At 34.7% G+C, this 19951-nt stretch overlaps 2 protein-coding genes and 1 long non-coding RNA gene across 3 annotated transcripts in view; 1 reads left to right on the top strand and 2 right to left on the bottom strand.

Moving 5' to 3' along the window:
• The first annotated feature begins 569 nt into the window (after positions 1-569).
• Positions 570-1922, top strand: LOC147386503 (uncharacterized). The gene is made up of 5 exons (XM_086424555.1): positions 570-704; positions 805-807; positions 906-1224; positions 1412-1563; positions 1710-1922. The coding sequence occupies exons 1-5, from the start codon at positions 570-572 to the stop codon at positions 1920-1922; spliced, it is 822 nt and encodes a 273-aa protein (XP_086280681.1).
• Positions 1923-9642: 7720 nt separating this feature from the next.
• Positions 9643-10604, bottom strand: LOC147386502 (uncharacterized). The gene is made up of 3 exons (XR_015171681.1): positions 10451-10604; positions 10025-10118; positions 9643-9935 (listed from the first exon to the last, which is right to left on the bottom strand). It is a non-coding gene; the product is annotated as an uncharacterized LOC147386502 (long non-coding RNA).
• A 3788-nt stretch (positions 10605-14392) lies between these two features.
• Positions 14393-19951, bottom strand: part of LOC147386501 (putative tRNA pseudouridine synthase) — a 68197-nt gene continuing 62638 nt past the window's right edge. Inside the window, exons 2-7 of the mRNA XM_086424554.1 lie at positions 18632-18784; positions 18102-18250; positions 17776-17920; positions 16470-16913; positions 15184-15626; positions 14393-14830 (exon numbers count right to left, since the gene is read on the bottom strand). Of these exons, the coding sequence (XP_086280680.1) occupies positions 15204-15626; positions 16470-16913; positions 17776-17920; positions 18102-18250; positions 18632-18784 (1314 nt within the window). The 3' untranslated portion in view covers positions 14393-14830; positions 15184-15203. The remainder of the gene's footprint in view (positions 14831-15183; positions 15627-16469; positions 16914-17775; positions 17921-18101; positions 18251-18631; positions 18785-19951) is intronic.

Below are 19951 nucleotides of genomic sequence, written 5' to 3'. Positions count from 1 at the left end.
CGAGACTAACTCAGAAAAAATGTTCTATTTGAGTGGGATGACAATTGCGAAACTGCATTTCAAGAGTTGAAGACAAGATTGATGATCGTTCTAATACTAGTATCTCCAATTCCAGGTGAGGGCTTGACAATCTTTACTGATGCATCTAGGATTGGTTTGGGAGCTGTATTGATGTAATTTGGGAAGGTAGTGGCATATGCGTCTAGAAAACTAAAGAATCATGAGAAGAACTATCATATTCACGATCTTGAGTTGGTTGCGATAGTGTTCGCACTACGCATTTGGAGACATTATTTATACGGAGAGAAGTTTGAAGTATTCTCCGATCATAAGAGTCTCAAGTACATATTCTCACAATGAGAATTAAATATGAGATAATGATGTTGGATGGAATACATCAAGGATTACGATTTTACCCTTGAGTATCACCCGAGAAAGGCCAATGTAATTGTCGACACGTTGAGTCGAACACTATAGCTTATATGATGATAAAAGAATGGCAATTGTTTGAATAAGCCACAGAAACTGTGTTTGGGACTTCGAAAGAAAGGTATAGACCGCACATATATATGGGTACATTGAGGATTGAAAATGTGCTGATAGCACGAGTTAGGAAAGTCGAGAAAGTAGATGAAGATGTGGAAGAATATGAACTGAGAGCTAGAGACCTGATTGACCTAGATTGGTCGAAAGGATCAGATGAGGTTCTCAGATTCAGAGGCAAGATATGGATACCTCAGGACTCATAGTTGAGATCCGATATACTAGGTGAGGCACAATGTTCATGATATTCTATTCACCCAGGAGGTACGAAGATGTATAGAGATCTGAGAAGAAATTTTTAATTTTCGGGTATGAAGAAGGTAATCACAGAATATGTAAGTAGATACCTGACATGTCAACAGGTCAAGGCCGAACATCGAAATCCCGTAGGCTTACTCCAGCCATTACCCATAGCAGAATGGAAATGGGAGCATGTGACTATAGATTTTGTAGTAGGGTTGCCAAAAGCCAGTGATAAGTCAGACGCCATATGTGTGATTGTTGACCGACTAACGAAATCGGCACACTTCATTCTGATTCGAGTCTCATTTGGCTTTGATAAACTGAGTCAGATATACATAGCTGAGATAGTTCGACTGCATGAAGTGCCAGTTTTCATCGTGTCAAACAGGGATCCCAGATTTACTTCCCGATTATGGGAGAGTTTACACAAAGCCATAGGTACTCAGTTCAATTTCAATACGATTTTTCATCCACAGTCAGATGGACAATCTGAGCAAGTTATTCAGATTTTAGAAGACATGTTGCAGGCATGTGTTTTAGATTTTGGAAGAGGTTGGAAGTGTCATTTACCGTTAGTGGAGTTCTCATTTACTGTGTCGATCACGATTATGTTGGGCAAAAATAGGAGATGCCACAGCGTTGGGACCCAAGATTGTTGAGGAAACTACTGAGGCAGTACGCATCATACAGGACAGATTAAAAACCGCTCCTCAAAGTAGACAGAAAAGCTATGCAGATAAGCGGTGCAGATCTTTAGAATTTCAACTTGGGGATAAAGTATTTTTGAAAGTATTGCCCAGAAGAGGAATCTCCAGATTTAGTATGAAGGATAAATTAAAGTCGCGTTTTGTGGGACCATTTGAATAGTTTAACAGATAGGACCAGTGGCATACAGATTGATTTTACCACCGCAACTTGAGCAGGTTCACAACGTGTTCCATATGTCCATGCTGAAGAAGTATTTGTCAGATCCTTTACATGTGGTTGATTTACGGGAGTTAGTAGTAGACGAAGATGTGTCCTATGAGGAAGGTGCGATACAGATACTTGACAAGAAAGTAAAGCAACTGAGATCCAAGTCTATCCCTCTAGTCAAGGTATTCTGGAGATACCACAATGTTGAAGAAGCTACTTAAAAAAAGGAGTCAGAAATGCAAGTTAAATATTTAGAACTATTCCAAAACTAAGGTATTATCTTAATTTCGATGATGAAATTTTTATTAAGGGGGGGAGAATGTAAAACCTCAAGTTTTTTATTCGTATCTTAAGAAAAATTAAATAGTAAAATTTTGAAAAAGTTCTAAAAGTGGGACTTAGAGGTAAACCTTTAGGAGGTTTCTGATCATTTTTAATGGAATATGACCTTAGCATTAGATTCAAACTGATCAAAAAACATATTTTATTCTGTAAGCATGCTCAAATACGAGATCGAACATAAAAGTTACAAAATCCTCGATTACCTAGTTGGACCAAGCTAAAATAGTAATTTTTGCTAGAGTAAGAATTATTAAGATTCGATTATACCATTAGATTCATAATAAAAAATTATTGAATATGAACTATGTACTTATTATTTTTGGAATCCAAAAAGTCGAATTATCCTCAAAAATGAAAATGACGTCAATTTTAGAGTCACATTGGGCCAAAAATGTAAATTTTTATTAGAGACATAATTTCTAGAAATTTACCATACCATTAGATCCGAAATAAAAAATTAGACGAAATAAAGTATTCATTCGTCACTTTTGGAGTCCAGATAGTCAAGTTTTCATCGATCGAAACAATAGGCAAAATACCGATTTCATTCCAAGATTTATATAAATAAATTTTTTTAATTTTTTCACTATTCACCTTTGTTCTAAACAACCCAAAACCAGCCACGGATTTAAAAAAAAAAAATTTTTTTTAATTTTTAACCTCAGATCCGTCCCAAACGGGTCGTCGTTGATGACCGACACAGAAAGGAAAAAGGTCCGCAGCCTCGACATCGACAAAACCCACCCAAGATCTCTTTGTTTCATCTTTTCTTTCATCCCGTATCATAAAAAATCAGTCGTATGTGATATGGGAATTTCGTAACTTCGACCTTGGATTTCATCTATTTCGAGGTCAAATCGTCATCCGTCGTAGAAGGAGAAAGGACGATAGCTTCGAGATCTTCGAAACCACCGGGTCAAACTCAAAAATCAACCTTCTCGAAGTCAGATCCATATCTATTTTCACACCGATCACCTCGATTTCTGCACACATGTTTCAATTCCATTGCCTAGAGATTGTAAGGAACTCTCAATTTCTCTTAGTAATCGTAGATTGTAAAAAATTGCATTTAAGATTTTATTAAAAATTTGTGGTGTGTTTCCAAAAATTTAGAATTTAATTAGTTATTTCAAATTCACGCCAAAACTTTCATATTTGATATGTTTAATTGTATTTTATAACAAATTATACGTGGATAGGATATTTCACCGGGTTTTGTGTTTGTCAGTTGGGTTCTAGGCACTATTCGGACCCCATGTTGATAAAAGTTTTGTAATTTTTCAAGTTAATTGAAAAAAATGAATTTTAAGGTTTGAAAAATGATTTAATATTCAATGAACTCATATTGAATTGATGAATATCAGAAAGTGGATATTTTATTTGAGAGATTAAAAATTATAAAAATAAAAAAAGGGTATTAAATGGTAAAATGTCAAACTCACACCCGAGGGGTGATGTCTACATTTACATTGTTGTATTGTGTTTAGGTTGGTAAATAGATATCTAGAGATAATGTTATTGGTAACATGTTTATTTACTTTCTGTTAACGCGAGCTGCTGTTTACTTTTCCGTTCGGTTATTTATTTTAGGCCAGGTGGCCACAATTACATGGTAGGAAACTAGATATCCATTCTCAAGTTTGTATTGTTAATTTCTCTTTTGTTTTCAAATGAAAATTATATATATATATATATATTTATCTTATTTCGAACACGATGGGATTTATTGTGGGTTAGCTTTCAAGTCAGACACGATGAAAGATTTTCAAGTCGGACCATCGTCCATCTTGAAAATGGAAAACAACGGAAAACTTCGTCCTTGCACCCATTCTCATCGAAAACTCAAAATATTTTACATTTTTTTAAACTCTTTTATTTCATTGTCTGATCATCCCGCGGACTCGTAGCATATACCCACTTATCTATACGGATGTTAGCTACATCTCCATGTTCCTAGATTTTCTTTATGAAACTGGGATCCTTTTCGAAAAACATGATTTCCATGTAGGTATCCTTTTCTAGACAGGACATCGATGCGTTCAAATGGTCGTATCTTATCACTCATTTTTTTATTTTTATAGTAGCCTATACCCATGGTGTATCAAAAATACCTATGTCTCCCGAGAAGAAAGATTCTAAGTCAGACTCATCTTTCTTCTTGAAATGACAAATGACGAGAAACTCTGCCCGAGCACCCATTCTCATCGAAAACTTGAAATGTTTTACGTTTTTTAAATGCTAGTATCTCATTATATATTCATCCAACGGATTCGTAGCATATACCCACTCTACGTAAGGATGTTAACTACGTCTCCATATTCCTGGATTTTCTCTAGGATATCAGAATCCTTTTCGAAAAACATGATTTCCATGAAGGTATATCTTTTTTGAAACAAGACATCGATGCATTCAAATGGTTGTATCTTATCACCCGTTTATCAATTTTTATCGTAACTTATGCCCAATCGTTCGTATAAAAAATAACTACGTTTCCCGAGAGAAAGATTTTCAAGTTGGACTCATCTTCCTTCCCAAAAATGGTAAACAATGGGAAATTTCGACCAAGCACTCATTCTCATCGAAAACTCAAAAAAATTTACATTTTTTTAAAACGCTCATATCTTATTGTTCATTCATCTTGAGGATTCATAGCATATACTTACTCGTCCGTACAGATGTTTGCTACATTTCCATGTTCTCTATTTTCTCTAGGATACCAAAATCCTTTTCAAAAAATGTGATTTCCATGAAGGTATCCATTTTTCAGAATAGGACATCGATGCGTTCAAATGGTCATAACTCATCATCTGTTTGTCAATTTTTATCGTAACCTATGCCTAATTGTCCATATCAAAAATACCTACGTTTGCCCAAATCCCTTAGGCATCTGATGGAATTCATAGAACTACCCATTACTCAAGTTTAAAGAAAAAATATTAAACAAAGGCTTAGGTTGTAATGGTGTCAGTAATCCCCTTTTCATCAATTTTTGAAAGACAATTTAAAATTAGAGAATTGTCTCCTAGGCTTGGCTTGTGAAAACTAAGTGGCTTGAGGAACTAGTGCGAAAGAGGTGTTTTTCACTTGTAAGAAATTGGCATTGGGGAACTAGTGCAAAAGACAATTTAAAATTTACAAGAGGTGTTCTTCTTTGTCTTGCAAGTCTCCAATTACATGTTGAGTGAGGTGTTTTTCACCCTATATATAGTAAATAGAATTTGTTTTTTTTAATATTCCTTCTAAATTAATACCCTTCTTGAGGATGAAGGTCTGATAAATATTTCTAGGAAAGGAATGCGACCCTTTTTTTTAATTTATTTTTTGTATTTTTTAAGGTGAACATTTTAAATTAATACTCTTCCTGATGACAAATGACAAATGTCTGATAAATATTCCTAGGAAGGAAATGCATATTTTTTAATTTTTTTTAAAGATGGACATTCTAAATTAATATCTTTCGAGATTTGGTTCATCAGCACAAAGTTGACATTAGCACAGAGCTGGGTTGTGTGTTTTCTTAAATAAGATTACATTAGCACGGAGCTGACATCCGCACGGAACTAGGTTGTGTTTGTCAATATATGGTTGACATTAGCACAAAGCTGGATTACGTGTTCTTGAAAAAGTGAGTTACATCAGCGCGAGACTGGCATCGGCATAGAATCTATATCAGCACGGAACTGGACATTTTTCGAATATCTTACGATATATTTCATCAGCATGGAGATGGCATCAACACGAAGCCAGCATATTACTTTTAAATTTTTTAAGAGGTATCATCAGCAAGGAACTAGAAAAGTTATTTTATTGAGAAGACTCATCGACAAGGAGTTGGGAATTTTTTTTTTTTTTTAAGAGACTATTTTGTAAGAAATTCATTAACACAAGGCAGGCATCAATACAAAGCTGGAAAGGTTCTTTTGTCATCAGCACGGAGTTAGAATTTTTTTAAAAATTTTTTAAGAGACGATTTTGTAAGAAGTTCATCAGCACAGAGTAAGAATTTTCTCAATCAGCACGAAATTGGAAAAATATTTTGTAAAAGTAGATTGGTGTGTGGTCCCAATAGAATGAAGCTTTGTGGGGGGGACAAGTGGAATGTTTCAACGGAATGAGATTTGATAATGATCCAAGTGGAGTAGTATCCAAAAAAATGAGGTTTGAAAGTATAATGGTACCCTCAAGAGTTCTGTGCACATTTAGGTGAGGTGGGTAATAGAGGAAATGCACATTGTTCACAAGTGAGAGGTATAGAGGCTAAAAATAGTCTGTCCACAATTTAGGTACAGACATGGCACATTTGGCATGTCCACACCTAAGGTATGGATAGAATGGACTTCAAGAATTTCTGGAAAGGCCCATGACCCTTAGTTCTTCAATTCGGTTAGCTTTTGGATCTTGTATGTTGCTCCCTTGGACAGAATCCTTTTATGTTCAATTTCTTGATCTCCCGACCTTGATCCAGACAAAAATAAGTGTCTATACTGGTCAAACACCCTCTAAGACTCAAGTTTGAACTCAAGTTGTAGAAAATAATAGATAAATCTCTTCATTACAAAAACATTCCAAAAAAGGTCTAAAAGTCTTCTTCGTTGAGATCCCATTCCCTATTTATAAGTTCTCATCTTTTCTTATTCGCCCCTTCTAATATGTTACCCCCTTCCTTATTTGTGGTGATTTAGATTTATCTCATTCTAAATCCTTCGAGTGGATAAAAAAAAAAGATCCTATAAAACGGGAGACTATTATGAATGAGAAATGCTAGCCCAGATTGAGTTGATTTTGATTTGCACGAGAGGTATGAAACTTGATCTAAGTTTTCATTCATCGAATTCTAGGTTAGGGCATTTTTATTCACTGGTATCATTACTCTGCATAGAAGAGGTCAAATCCCAAATCTTATCGTTCTTGCTTAGGCTTTGGTTGGGCTGCTTACACCTCGGAAAAATGCAAGCTAAGGTTTCAAGGAAATCCCTACTTACTCCAAGGGGAGTGTTTTTTTGAAATTTTTGGAGTTGTTCTTTTGCAAAGATTGAGGAGTTAGTTGACGAACTATATAAAGAAGGCATTTCCAAAAAATGCCCCTAGTCTGGTATTCTTATTCTTTTCCTACCAATTCTTTTTATTATCAAATTTCTTTTCAAAATGTCTTAGTGTGACATTTTTTTAACCCTTTGATGGGAGTTTTTCTTTGAAGGACACTTTCTTTTTTTTCCTCTTCTTCTTAGTTTTGTATATATATATATAGGATAGCGTTATTACGACCCCTATTATGACTCACATTGCGACACACCGTTTGTCTTATATAGGCAAAAATTTTTGGAATGGACTGATTTTTTGTGAGGATGATCTCTGTGATGAGAGGATCATCTTGGCAAAAAATCATCCCATTCCAAAACTTCTAACTCCATCAAAATTGATTTACAAAAATTGGACGATCTAAAATTTTTCAACTTGTAAACATGGGGCTAGAAGTTTCATAATGAGCTGATTTTTAGGATGATCTCCTCACCATAGAGATCATCCTCACAAAAAATCAGCCCATTCCAAACATTTTTGCCCATATAAGACAAAACGGTGTGTCGCAATGTGAGTCTACGGAACCCGACCCATATATATATATTGTGACTAGGCATAAAGTAACTTCTTAGGTTGCTTACGTACCCCATGTTTTTCTAGGATCAAGTCAAAACGTAATTCAATTATTACACTTTCTCTTCCTTAGATTGGTTAGTGTGGCTTAGAAGAAAAGAGTCAATTAAAATTTTATAAGCTGCAAAGGAGCGACAAGAGGTCAAATTTGATCAAAGTAATATTGGGAGATTGGTTTTGCCAAAGATGACCTCCTTGAGTGTAGTACTGATTGATTTGGTCAAAGTTGGTTGACATTATCAACTTGATTCAATGGGACTCTCAAAGAGTTGAAAAGTCGTGAAAAGAGGGAGTAGAAAGATGGGAAAGATTTCTCTCAAGCTTTCAATCTCTTAAATTGTCTCTTGCTTATCATTAGAAATCCACAATAACTTAGGTGACGAGTTTCTAAATCGGATGAGTGCAAAATGAGGTGTACATTTCTGACAAAATTCTCATTCCAACCAACTATTATTCATTTTAATTCTCAAAACATGAAAAACGAGGTTGCAGGTTTTTCAAAGGGGACGATCACTCTAGTTTAAAGTAACAAGATCGCTGATTTTTTTTTTCAAAGTGAATCTCATTGATTATAAAAGGGACGATTTTGGTATTCACAGTGATCTCACTACGTTATAGACCATCGAGGTCATCAGTTTGAAACACTTGCAATCTGACCTTTCATGTTTTGGGAATTAAAATGACCAATGAGCAAGAATTGGAATATCGTCGTACACATCGCACGAAATGGCAATTTACCCGAATATATATGCTTTATGAACACCATTCGCTACTTCGGAAAAATTCATCCGTCGTATAAAGAAAGAGTAGGCAGCTTCAGCGTTGAAAATCGCACATGTTAGAAGTGTAAGATGTAATATGTGACATCATGATTGATTAGCTTTCCACTGATTGGTAAATAATTTTGTTGAATGCTGACTCAACACCATAGGACCATAGTTTCAAAAACCATTTGAATCGTCCAAGACCAAGATTACGTGGGGCGAGTTGGACAAGTCTTCTTCCTTTTTTTTGGTTATGTTTCTTTCAGGTTCACGATTTTATAAAAAAGTTTCTCGTACAAGATAAGAGAGATGACTCATTTGAGTCATCTTGATACCATTCATGAACAAGATGAGATGGAAATTGAAGACGTAAAAACATGGGTAGGAGTCATGCAACAACAATTGAATGCTTATAATCATTCGATCAATTAACCAAATCACATTCGTTTGTATGATTCACCCTAAGTTAGGTTTTAGAGTTTTTCATCATAATAATGTGTTACGTTGATTATAATACCTAAGTACATAATTATTAAGGATAATACATATGTTACGTGATAAGGGTTCGTTGGACTCTTCTAGGTTCAAACATTATTGTTATTGATATTTTATGTCGCAAGGAAGGGAACCAATGGGTCAAAGAAATGTTGGGTTTATGAGAGTATCTGTTCTAATCTATATATTCAATCTCATCTTCACTCCATTGTTTTAAATCAATTTTTTTTTTTTGTTTTTTGTAATTCTTAATTTTTGTTTTATCTATAATTTCATTATCTTTTATCTTTTACAAATATAAAAATCAAATTTTATTCTTGAGGCTTGAAGTAGATAAAATCTTAGGGTTGCCCATGAAGTTAAAGAAGACTAATTTTGGAGAGAAAGATTTTTTTTGGATGAATATTGAAGATAAGGGTATTTAAGTCATTTTAATATTCTCTCAGACAAGACCAAGGGAAGGTATGTCAATAGTTTGAAAACATTAGAGGTACCTCAAATATTCACCAAAACGTTAAGGGTATATCTAATCTAACAAATGATGATATACCTCAGCGACCATTATATTAAACTACTTCTATATATGACTCAATCAATTGGAACTTGGAACAGAGACCATGATGTAGTTTACTAAAGGTGGGAGAAATGCGTACGATGGAAGATTTTTCTCTCTCTCTCAACAAACAAATTAATTCCAGAATTTGGTTGAAATTACTCGAATTAATAAGACTGGGTTACAACATCAACCATATATAAAGTTCTTGTAGTCCAACTTGAAAGACAGGACTAATCATACCAACATGTTTAACTATATATATGTATATATTATTCGATGACTACTTATATTTGAGATACATTAAGAGCTAACCAAACTTAATTTTAGACGAATTCTTCTCATCCTCCGCATTATGATTCTTGTCGTAGTAATGCACGATCGCCGCTCCAGATAACACTGCCAAGGTTAAGGCTTGTGCGTGCATCCTGCACCATTATTCTCACACACTATAAACAAAAAAAAAAAAAAAATTATAGCTAGATTCAAGTAAGACATGAAAGGGTCCATGACTTACCTAGCATGTATAAGCCTAAGGCTGGTCTTATTATAGGGGGATTTGGCACGCGTGTAAGCTAATGATGCACCAATCGCCGATGCCCATACTGCACCTGAGATCCAATTAACGAATCAAATCAGCGAAAATCCAACATGAGATTAGAGAAAAAGTGATGCGTGTCCGACAATCTCCAAACTGTAATCTTGGGACACGAAATCAAAAATCCTAAATTAGAGAAAAATTAAAAGCCAAAAAAAAGAATTACAATACTTTCTTCCACCGAAAAAGATTATAAATACATTACCCCTATCAAATAAATCTACTAACACAAAAGTATGATTTTGCTTCTAAATCATACCATTAGGCCCCCCACCCCACAAAAGATAACAACAGAGAGAGAGAGAGTAAATATCATCATTAAAAAAGTGGGTTTGCTTATTATACCAATGCTGGTAAGCTTGTGCTCAGAAACCCAAGATTGCAAAGAATCCATCTTCTTCAATGAAAAGTGAAAAAAGGTAGTTGAGAATTGAAGAAATTTATTTGGTTGGTGTTGAAGTTGTTGTGGAAGTAAGGGGGAGGAGAGAGGTATTTATAAATTAAAGATATTTCTAGATTTATTGTTAAATTTTTCAGGGGAGCCCCCTGGTTTGCTGATCTCGTTCTTAAACCTTGGGAACTCACTCAATAAAACAACAGGCAGTCCTTGCCTGGTTTGATTTTACAGTGTACCTCATTTAGTGGGTAAAGAAAAAGGAACACCTGTCCAAAGCATATGTGTGCCATTTGAGCCATTGGATTTGATAGGAATATTTTTGGTGTAGCCGACGAAACCATTTGAGCCATTGGATTTGATAGGAAAACGTGATCTTTGCCCACATGTCAACAAGTACAAAGGAATTTAAAAAAAGACACACACAGAGAGAGTGTGTTGCTATTGCCACACCAATTTTTACTAACGCCACACCAATTGTGTGTGAGAGAGTTGCTATTGCCACACCAACCTTTACTAACTAACGCCACACCAACTGTGTGCAATTCCATACAGAAATTGGTGGGGCAAAAAAAAATAGAATTTCTTACTATAAGAGAGCTGATATTGGCACCCCATCTTTTACTTATTACACCCCAATTAAAAATAAGTGAATGATTTAGAATAAAAAAATGTTGGGGTGCTAATAAGAACTATTTCTTTTTCGATAGATATCTAACTTTTGGGTTTAGGGTTTCATTTTTACAGTATACAGGTCCCCAAGTTCTTAGATTTCTATTTTGTTCCTCAATTTCAACTCTTGCTCTATCGACTTTGCCTCCACTACTAACACCACCACTCCAAATCTTCCGAGAAAACGTGTTAGGATACGTTATTTTAATATTTTTAGGATATACATCTATGTTATTTAGTACTTTAGGAATCTAATTACTAATTAGATATTTTATTATTTTAGGATTTTTTTTATTTTACTAATTTAAGAAGTTTTATTAAATTAGGAGTCTAATATTTTACGTTAGAGTCAAAATTCTTCCTTTATATATATATGGGAGGATGTAATACGTTTTTTTTTTTCTCAAACAATCTATAAAAATAAATTAATTAATTTGAAGAACGATCCCCCTTGAAGTGGATCAAAATTGTCTATAAGATCTAGGATCCTATCATTTGATATCAAAGTAAACGATCTTCATACCAAAGATGATGACTACTAAGGAGTTGAGTCAGAGAATTGACTCGTTTAAGCCCAGGTTCGATCAATTAAACATTGATGTTCATGAGTTGAAAGAAGGGATGTGGGTGATTCAAGCAACCCTGGAACGTTTGATTGTTGATCAACCGCCAGTTTGAGAAACGCCACGTGCTCCTACTAATGTATAACAAAGAGTAGAAAATCAATAAGGCGGCATAGCAATACAAGGTCGTTCGATTAATATTGATTTTCTAAAATTTGACAGAGATGATCCAAAATACCAGATTTTTCGGGTTGAACAATATCAACAATTGAACGGCTTGCCAAATGAACATATGGTTTCCTTGGTCTCGGTTCACCTAACCGTAGATGCCATAGCATGGTTTTATTGGATGACTCATTCAATTGGATTAATGTCATAGACTTAATTCACTCAAGCCATATGTTCTCTCCCTTTGGCTCTCAAGAGTTCACGAATCTAGGTGTGACATTATCTAAACTCAAACAAACCGATAAGATTCATGAATTCCAAGGCCTATTTGAAAAGCTTACGAATTGGGTTACCAATTTATCATAATCATTTTGAATTAATTGTTTTGTCTTGGGCTTACGTGATGACATTGTGCTAGAGTTCAGTTACTTAGGTTTGATTAACTAACTGAAGCATTCGACTTGGCTATTTGTCAAGAAAAAATGATTAAGATAACCCAAGATTTTTCATTCTGCCGAGCAACACCTCTTGAGCCAAAGGCACCTCCTAGACTTCCTCCTATTAATCGATTTTCCCCAGAAAAAGATACAGAACAGCGATCGAAAGGTCTTTGTTTCACTTACGACGAATTTTTCAAATCGGGCCATTGTTGTAAGAAACCTCAACTACTCCTTCTGGAGACTGATGTGGACACTCTGAAGGACAAAATTGCTTTTGAAAATTTTCTGACTTGAGGACAATTCATTTTGAAAAGGGGATGGATGTTTAGATACGTTATTTTAGTATATTTAAGATATACGGCTGTGTTATTTAGTAATTTAATAATCTAAATGCTAGTTAGGTATTTCATTATTTTAGGATTCTTTTAATTTTACTAATTTAGGAAGTTTTATTAAATTAGGAGTCTAATATTTGTATGTTGGAGTCGAAATCCTTCCATTATATATATGGGAGGATGTAATACAATTTTTTCAATTAATTAATAAAAATAAATTAATTAATTTGGAGGAAGATCTCCTTGAAGTGGATCAAAATTGTCTATAGGATTTAGGATCCTATCAAAACAAGTTATACGATACTCGTGCGCTCGTGTACTTGAGAAATTCATAAATGCTGAAATAATTGACGGTAGAGTTTTTTCACTTCGATTGGTTCATTTGTGGGTTGGAGCTTGTGATCAAAGACCAGTGGTGGTGTTTCAATGGCAAATCACTTTACATCAATGGTGGTGATGATGGTTGATGGGGGTTTCAATATAAAGAGTGTTGGAGTATTTGTTCGGATCATCAAATGAAGTTGATGGAGAGTCTAGGATGAGATCTTCTTTAGTTTCTTCTTCAAATTCTTGTTCTAAAATTGTTTGAAGTTTGAACGAGAAATGTTTTGTAATGCTGCTGAGATAACAATTTGAGCCCAAAGCTATGTAATGTTTGAAGAGTGTATTTTAATCTATAATTGGGGTGTAATAAGTAGAAATTAAGGTGCCAATAGCAATTCTCTTAAAAAACCCGCAAAAATATTGGTAGTTGTGGTTTTAACTTTAATATGTTTTGATTACACGTGAAAAATAAAGGAAAATCACAATTTCTATGGAAAATGAATATCCACTCTCATCAAAAAGTCCATCCAATGATGGATTTCATTTTTCCATCCTGACCTATGAAAAAATGAAATCCACCCTAAAAAAAAATCTTACATCTTTTTTTTTCTCACACACACACACGCGCGCACACAAAAAAGAATATACACTTGGACCGATGTATCACAAGAAAAAAACAATTGACAATATTAAGAATAAATTTCACACTTTTCTGACATGGAAGTGTGTACAAATCATAGATGATTTTCATCAAGATACGAGTGAAAAATATCTTCGCTTTCGTGTGCAAATCCATGTCAAAAAAGTGCCAAGTGAGGTAAATCTTGAGGTTACTCCAGCCCAATTCAGAGATTAATTCAATTATGATTCAACATATATGACCAAAAGATTTTACGATTCAAGTACAAATTGACATATACCATAAAATGACCGCTTTAAATTTTCATCATAATGTTACAGCTTTAGATATATATAATTCAACTTCAATACTCTAAAATAATTAATATTAATTGATTATATACCAATCTTTTATGAAGTCAGTGAAGATAAAGAATAATAAGTATCTATAAAAATAAATTATGAAATGGATAAATAGATGAGAAATACTAAACCGATCAAATTCTTTACTACTACAATCCATGTATTTAAAAATACTCTACAAACTACTTAATACTCATTTTTTTTCAAAATCACCATAATTACCTTTAAATCTATAAAAATCCATCCTTGTGTAAATCTAGATCTCTAACTAGATAGATAATAGTTGATAACCCTATGCAAAAATGATGGTTGATACTTGTTTAATGATAAACCATCTAAGTATGAGGGGAGAACAAATAATGTATAATCATGTGAGATTGTTACAGGAAAAAAAATATATTAAAATTAATAGCAATATGATTTTCACTTTTACCTGTTTAATTCACCAAAAATCAAAATTTCTTCCAACGAATTGAACCTTAACCCCTTCTTATATTATTTGAGTAATTCATGAAAAGAATTGCTAACTATGATCATCATGTCAGCGACTGATTTGAAAATTCCCGATTGTTCGACAGTTCATGATGCCTCATAAACTACCATAGTCCGTCCATATACAAGTACAAAACCACACCTTTGAAAACTAACTCAGAATGCTCGAGGGCTCCACATCTTGAAGGGGACAAAGCTGATTTGTGATCAGGACCATGTGCATTGAGATTGATGCAAAAGAGGAAGTCAGGCATACCTAAAGGCTCGAGCAGCAAATCACATTCCTGAAGGACGGAAAAATAGACGGACTGCAATTATCAGATGAGCTTGCTCGCATAAGGACCCTCCTAACAGGCCTGCATTTATACTAAAGTTGGTTATAGAGAATGGTTGCTGCTTTGAGGGAACAAGCCTGTCTAGTAATTACAGCACAAGTAATCATATATGATCAAATGAAGGCAAAATAGAATTCCAACAAGAAATGGGGTTCAATTCGTGGCTCATGTTCTAATGAACAAGGGGATGGAAAAAAGCTTTGATCAACTGATCTCAAGAAAAGAAATTACTAATCAAACGGGAGAAAATGATGAGTAGTTGTGGACCAGGCAATTTCTTAATCACCTGTTCTCGAAAGAATAAATGTGAACATCAATAACAGAAACAAAAAAAAAATGTAAATAAGTTAGATATTCAATTACAATGTATGTACCTTCACTCTAACTCATTGATCTAGAGCTGTGGAGTGGCACTTGTTTTGATCCGAAAAATATCCTTCCATGATTTCCAAGCGTTTCTGACTTCCTCCAACTCTGCCTCCGGGATGCTTGTATTTGCATCCAATATTTCAACCCATTCCTTCCATGGAGATTCCAAAGGGTCCAAGAATTTCGATAATTGAGGCAACATGACAGACTCGTAGAACTCATTAACTACCAAAAGTATTTCTTCAGATTCCACCAATGTCAGCACTTCTGACCGATTTGTATTCCCAGGATGGTTTCTCAATGAAAACTGGTTACCCCTTAATACCAGTACTTCTGATGGAGCAAGTGGTAGAACAATTCGTGAGAACTTGGACAATGACAATTCAATGACATCCCTCGGTAACAACGTCCGCTTCACGGCCACTGCAGTTCCAACCATTTTTCGTATCTGGTCAAGTAAACATGGGACAGTAAAACACTTCAAATTCATCCCTTATTTAATATTTCAAATTACAAATAAGCCCTACAGATACATGTGTTTTCTCTAGAGGACTTCTTGTCCTCATTCTAAAAAAAGTCTAAGTAAAATTTAATCCACAATATCAACTTCTGATCACTAATTTTTATACTCTATGCTTTTATGAACTTAAGGCCTATTAATAGAGGACTTGAAGGCCGTATTAGCGTTTCGTCCGCCACACAATCTGTTCTATGATGGATAGCAATATATAATGGATGTATGACTAGCCAAGAAATCAAAATATGTTTACTTTTGGAGGTCCTATTAGTTCCTATAATGACCATATCTTTATTATTATAATGAGAGAAGGCAGAGTAGAAGTGGTTCGACAACAAAATTTGGCTTCCAAAAATGCCCCCACCTTAAGGTTTAAACTTAATATAACCAAGGTCATTTTTGTCAAAAACCAAGAAAGTTGCAATCAATATCCTTTTTACTATGTAATCTTCAAAATCATCCTTTATTTAATATTTCAAATTACAAATAAGCCCTTCAGATACATGTGTTTGCGCATGCCACCTTCTAGTGGACGATAATGAAAATTCAAACACCAATTTGATACTTCAATCAAGCAGCAGGTATTTTCCAAAAATCAAAATAGCAATTTATCTTTCGATACTACATATCTTACTGAATGCAAATGTCTTATTTTTGTGTTTGATCACACTAGCATGCATGTTTCTATCTAACTTACATAGTAGTTATTCGAATGTGGGTGCATGCAATGAACTAGACGGAGGACACGAGAAATGCAGGTATCCTTGAACTTACTTGATGCAACATGAACGATTCCCCACAGATGGAGATCTCGATATAATCTATTCCAAGTAATTTCTCTAGCTTCCCACAGGAACAGCTATAGATCTTTCTGAAGTGAGATGCGCCAATTCTATCTGTCTCATCGGGCTCATGTAGCCATTTTGCACGGACAGGCAGCAATGGGCAACCTTGATTTTTCAAACGGTCCCCGTGCTTTTGGCATGTGTCAAGTGGGTGTTCATCGGAGTCACTGGAGTGTGAAGGGCTCATATTGTATCCATTGAGAGATGATGATGCAGCCGCTTCATCATCCCCACAATTTTCTGGTCCATCGCAGTCTTCGGAATCAGAGATCGATGCATCCTTAGATGTTTTTCTTCTTTGAATATTACCATTCCTAGGAGACTGTTTCCTATACTTGGATCGCATGGTGTAATTATGGAAAGGATGTTCCCCCTACAAAGGACATCCATACATACATCAAAGAGGAATGATCGGTGGTATGAGTTATTTAAAATATACCTAAGCCCTATAAAGCCTAAGAGACAAGCAAGGACACATAGCAGGGCAGGACCACCGCCCGAACGTACCCTGAGATCTCCCAGTCCAAAAACTACCCCAAACGATAATAAATTCTCAACTATACACTCTTTTGTCTTTTTTTCCTTTTCACCATATATATAGTGACCAACCAAAAAGACGCAGAACTGCAAATTGTAGACATGAACATCTTAGAGAGCTGCTATAGGCACCCCAACTTTTACTTATTAAACTACAATTAAAAATTGAAAAAACAAGCGAATAGTTGAGAATAAGTAAAAGTTGGGGTACCAATAGAAGCTCTCTTGTTTTCTGTTTTTTTTTTCTAGATTTCTACTTTTTGGGTTTAGCATTTTATATGAACCTAATCATAATTGTAAACAACTACTGAAATTGTTTGAATGAGTGTTATACCGTTTTGTAATGTTGAGATTATATTTTAAGCCAAACCTTTGTAAGGTTTGAAGAGTGTGTTTTAATCTTTAATTGGAGTGTGATAAATAATCTAAGAAATTGGGGTGTAATAAGTAAAAGTTGGGGTGCCAATAGCAGCTCTCAAATCTTATTGTGAGAGTTAACAAAGAAAACACTACAACAACAACATTATGGTGAGACCTATTAAATGGTGGATCCTGGCACACTGCTTCGGCAACATGTACACCTTTTGGCATTTAAAGATCTCCTAGGTACAGGACTGATATTCATGTAAAAAATAAGCTTTGTTCCTGCATGAACCAACTTAACCACCAAAAAGAGAAAACAATAATAATGCACAAACCTCAAAAGACCTCAAAATATTGTCGAACTCTGATAAATGATGCTCTATTTCGGCAGAACTGAAATTACTTTTGATCCCAATAATTTCAGCAGGAAGGAGGTAAGAGTATTTCCGGACATTACATTCTCTTCTAGCATCAAATTTCCTGAACGGAGAGATACAAATAAATTTACCGAAAGGAACTTCACTAAATCTCAATTTATTAAATCAACTTCATAGGATTCTTAGACTTCAAAATTAATTTGTGACATTTCACAAACTCCCATTTTGTGCAAGTTACTTCATGGAAAATTCAAATTCAAACTAGAGAAACACAATAATCTCACCTTTGTGAGGGTAAAATGCTGAAAACTTTGATAGTTTTAGGAAGATTAGAGTTAACATAATTTGCAAGAGTAATGCCACAGGGGTCTTCTTTCCATGCATTTGCTGGGATCTCCATTTTCAATGATATCGTGGTTGCCAAGGAATGAACCTAGGAAGTTTGACCAAGTAGAAACTTATCAACCCAAAAAAAGAAAATTATTCGAAGCATCACATATTCCACTTGATTAAATATGCAAGAACAAAGAAGAGTAATAGAACTGCATACACATGCAAGTTGAGGTAAATGAAGTACGTCGAAGCATAGAACATGTAAATAAACCAATTATAGTTGCACATATTCTCTAAATAAAATTTTATTTATGAAAAAAATAATAAGAAAGAGCTTAAACAGTAAAGTGGTGACAAGAGGAACATTATGAGGTGACAAGTACCTTGTAGCTTCATCAGCATTACCATGTTCTCAACAAATTCACAACAGATATAGGGAAGAAAAAATCAATCAAAGGAGTTGGTTTATAATTGAACTCACCCCTTTATCTGTTCGGCTACTTCTGGCCCACCCAATTTTATGCAGGTCCCCATAATTACTTTCTCGGATTCCTCCTGCCTTAAAGATGGCCGTTTCCAATTCTCCTTCAATGGCTACATAGCAACATTGTAAATCTTTAGCAAACTCTCCATGCTAGCTAGGCTGATGATGAGTGTAAGATAATCATTGTCAATATTTCTGCTGGTTAAAAAACTTGAACCAAAAAAACAGAAAAGGTCTCCATTGAAGGTGATTAGGTGAATATTTTCGGGGATTTTGTTTCTAATTGGGAAGCGCTTTGCAGTGTTTAGCACTCTTGTGGGTTGAGTTTTCTTGGGAGGCTTGTGTGTTTTTCTCTTCTTCTTCCTTTTTTGTTCTTTTCTCTTATTGCATAGAGGCCACCTCGGCCTCTAGTTTCTTCGTCTTAATCAATAAAATTCTATACTTACCAAAAAATAATAATAAGAACCTCAGTAGATGGAATTCAAAGGGCAAGGGAAATATTTACTCTCCATATATATGTGTAATCAACATTCAATGACCAATTTGTCTCCAAAAGCAACCAGTATCGTAATACTGAGAAGCAAAATAATTTTTTTTTTCTTGTCATTTTTTGAAATTCATGTGAGGAATCAATGAAATGGGTCATAATGGAAGTTCAGTAAGGGAATCAGCTCACGAGGGTAAGTGATCAAGTATCTCAAATTCCGTGTTAATTGGCCCCTATATTTTAGACAATGATTGGGTGTGTGTAACCTCCCCAACCCCCCCCCCCCCTCCCCTCCCTTCTCTATTTGTTTTTCTTCCATTTCCATTGCTCATAAAATTTTAAGAGACCAACATATTGCAATTGATCAGGTGATTAGGAACATCCAATAAAGCTTGTTTTAGGCATTAAGATATCCGTGTTTCCTACATACAGGTAAGAGTGCCAGATTTGGCAGGAATAAAAGACCCCGAGACTCTCAGTATTTTTTACATTTTTACAGAATAATAAAAGCTGTGATGGAAAAAATTTAACATAAAGCATAAATCAACGCAAATACCACCAAAAAATTGAGTAATAACCCTATAAAGATCACCCATAAAGTTTCACATGTGTGTTTCTCATTGGCCAAAGTATACCTTGGGCTTTGTGCAGCCGACTTAAACTGTGTAGTACTACATAATAAATTGCCTAGTTAATGAGAAAATGTGGGATGAACAGGTCCGTAGATTACACTTTAGTCCAGTAAGTTAAAGATATGCCACCTAGTGTAGTACTACATAAAAAATTAAATAAACAATTTATAATTGAAGATATTAAATCCAAACCTACAA

This window comes from Akebia trifoliata, chromosome 14 (genome assembly GCF_017979445.1).
Source record: "Akebia trifoliata isolate Shusen 1 chromosome 14, ASM1797944v1, whole genome shotgun sequence".
NCBI lineage: Eukaryota > Viridiplantae > Streptophyta > Magnoliopsida > Ranunculales > Lardizabalaceae > Akebia > Akebia trifoliata.
This window is presented reverse-complemented; position numbering and strand designations above follow the sequence as displayed.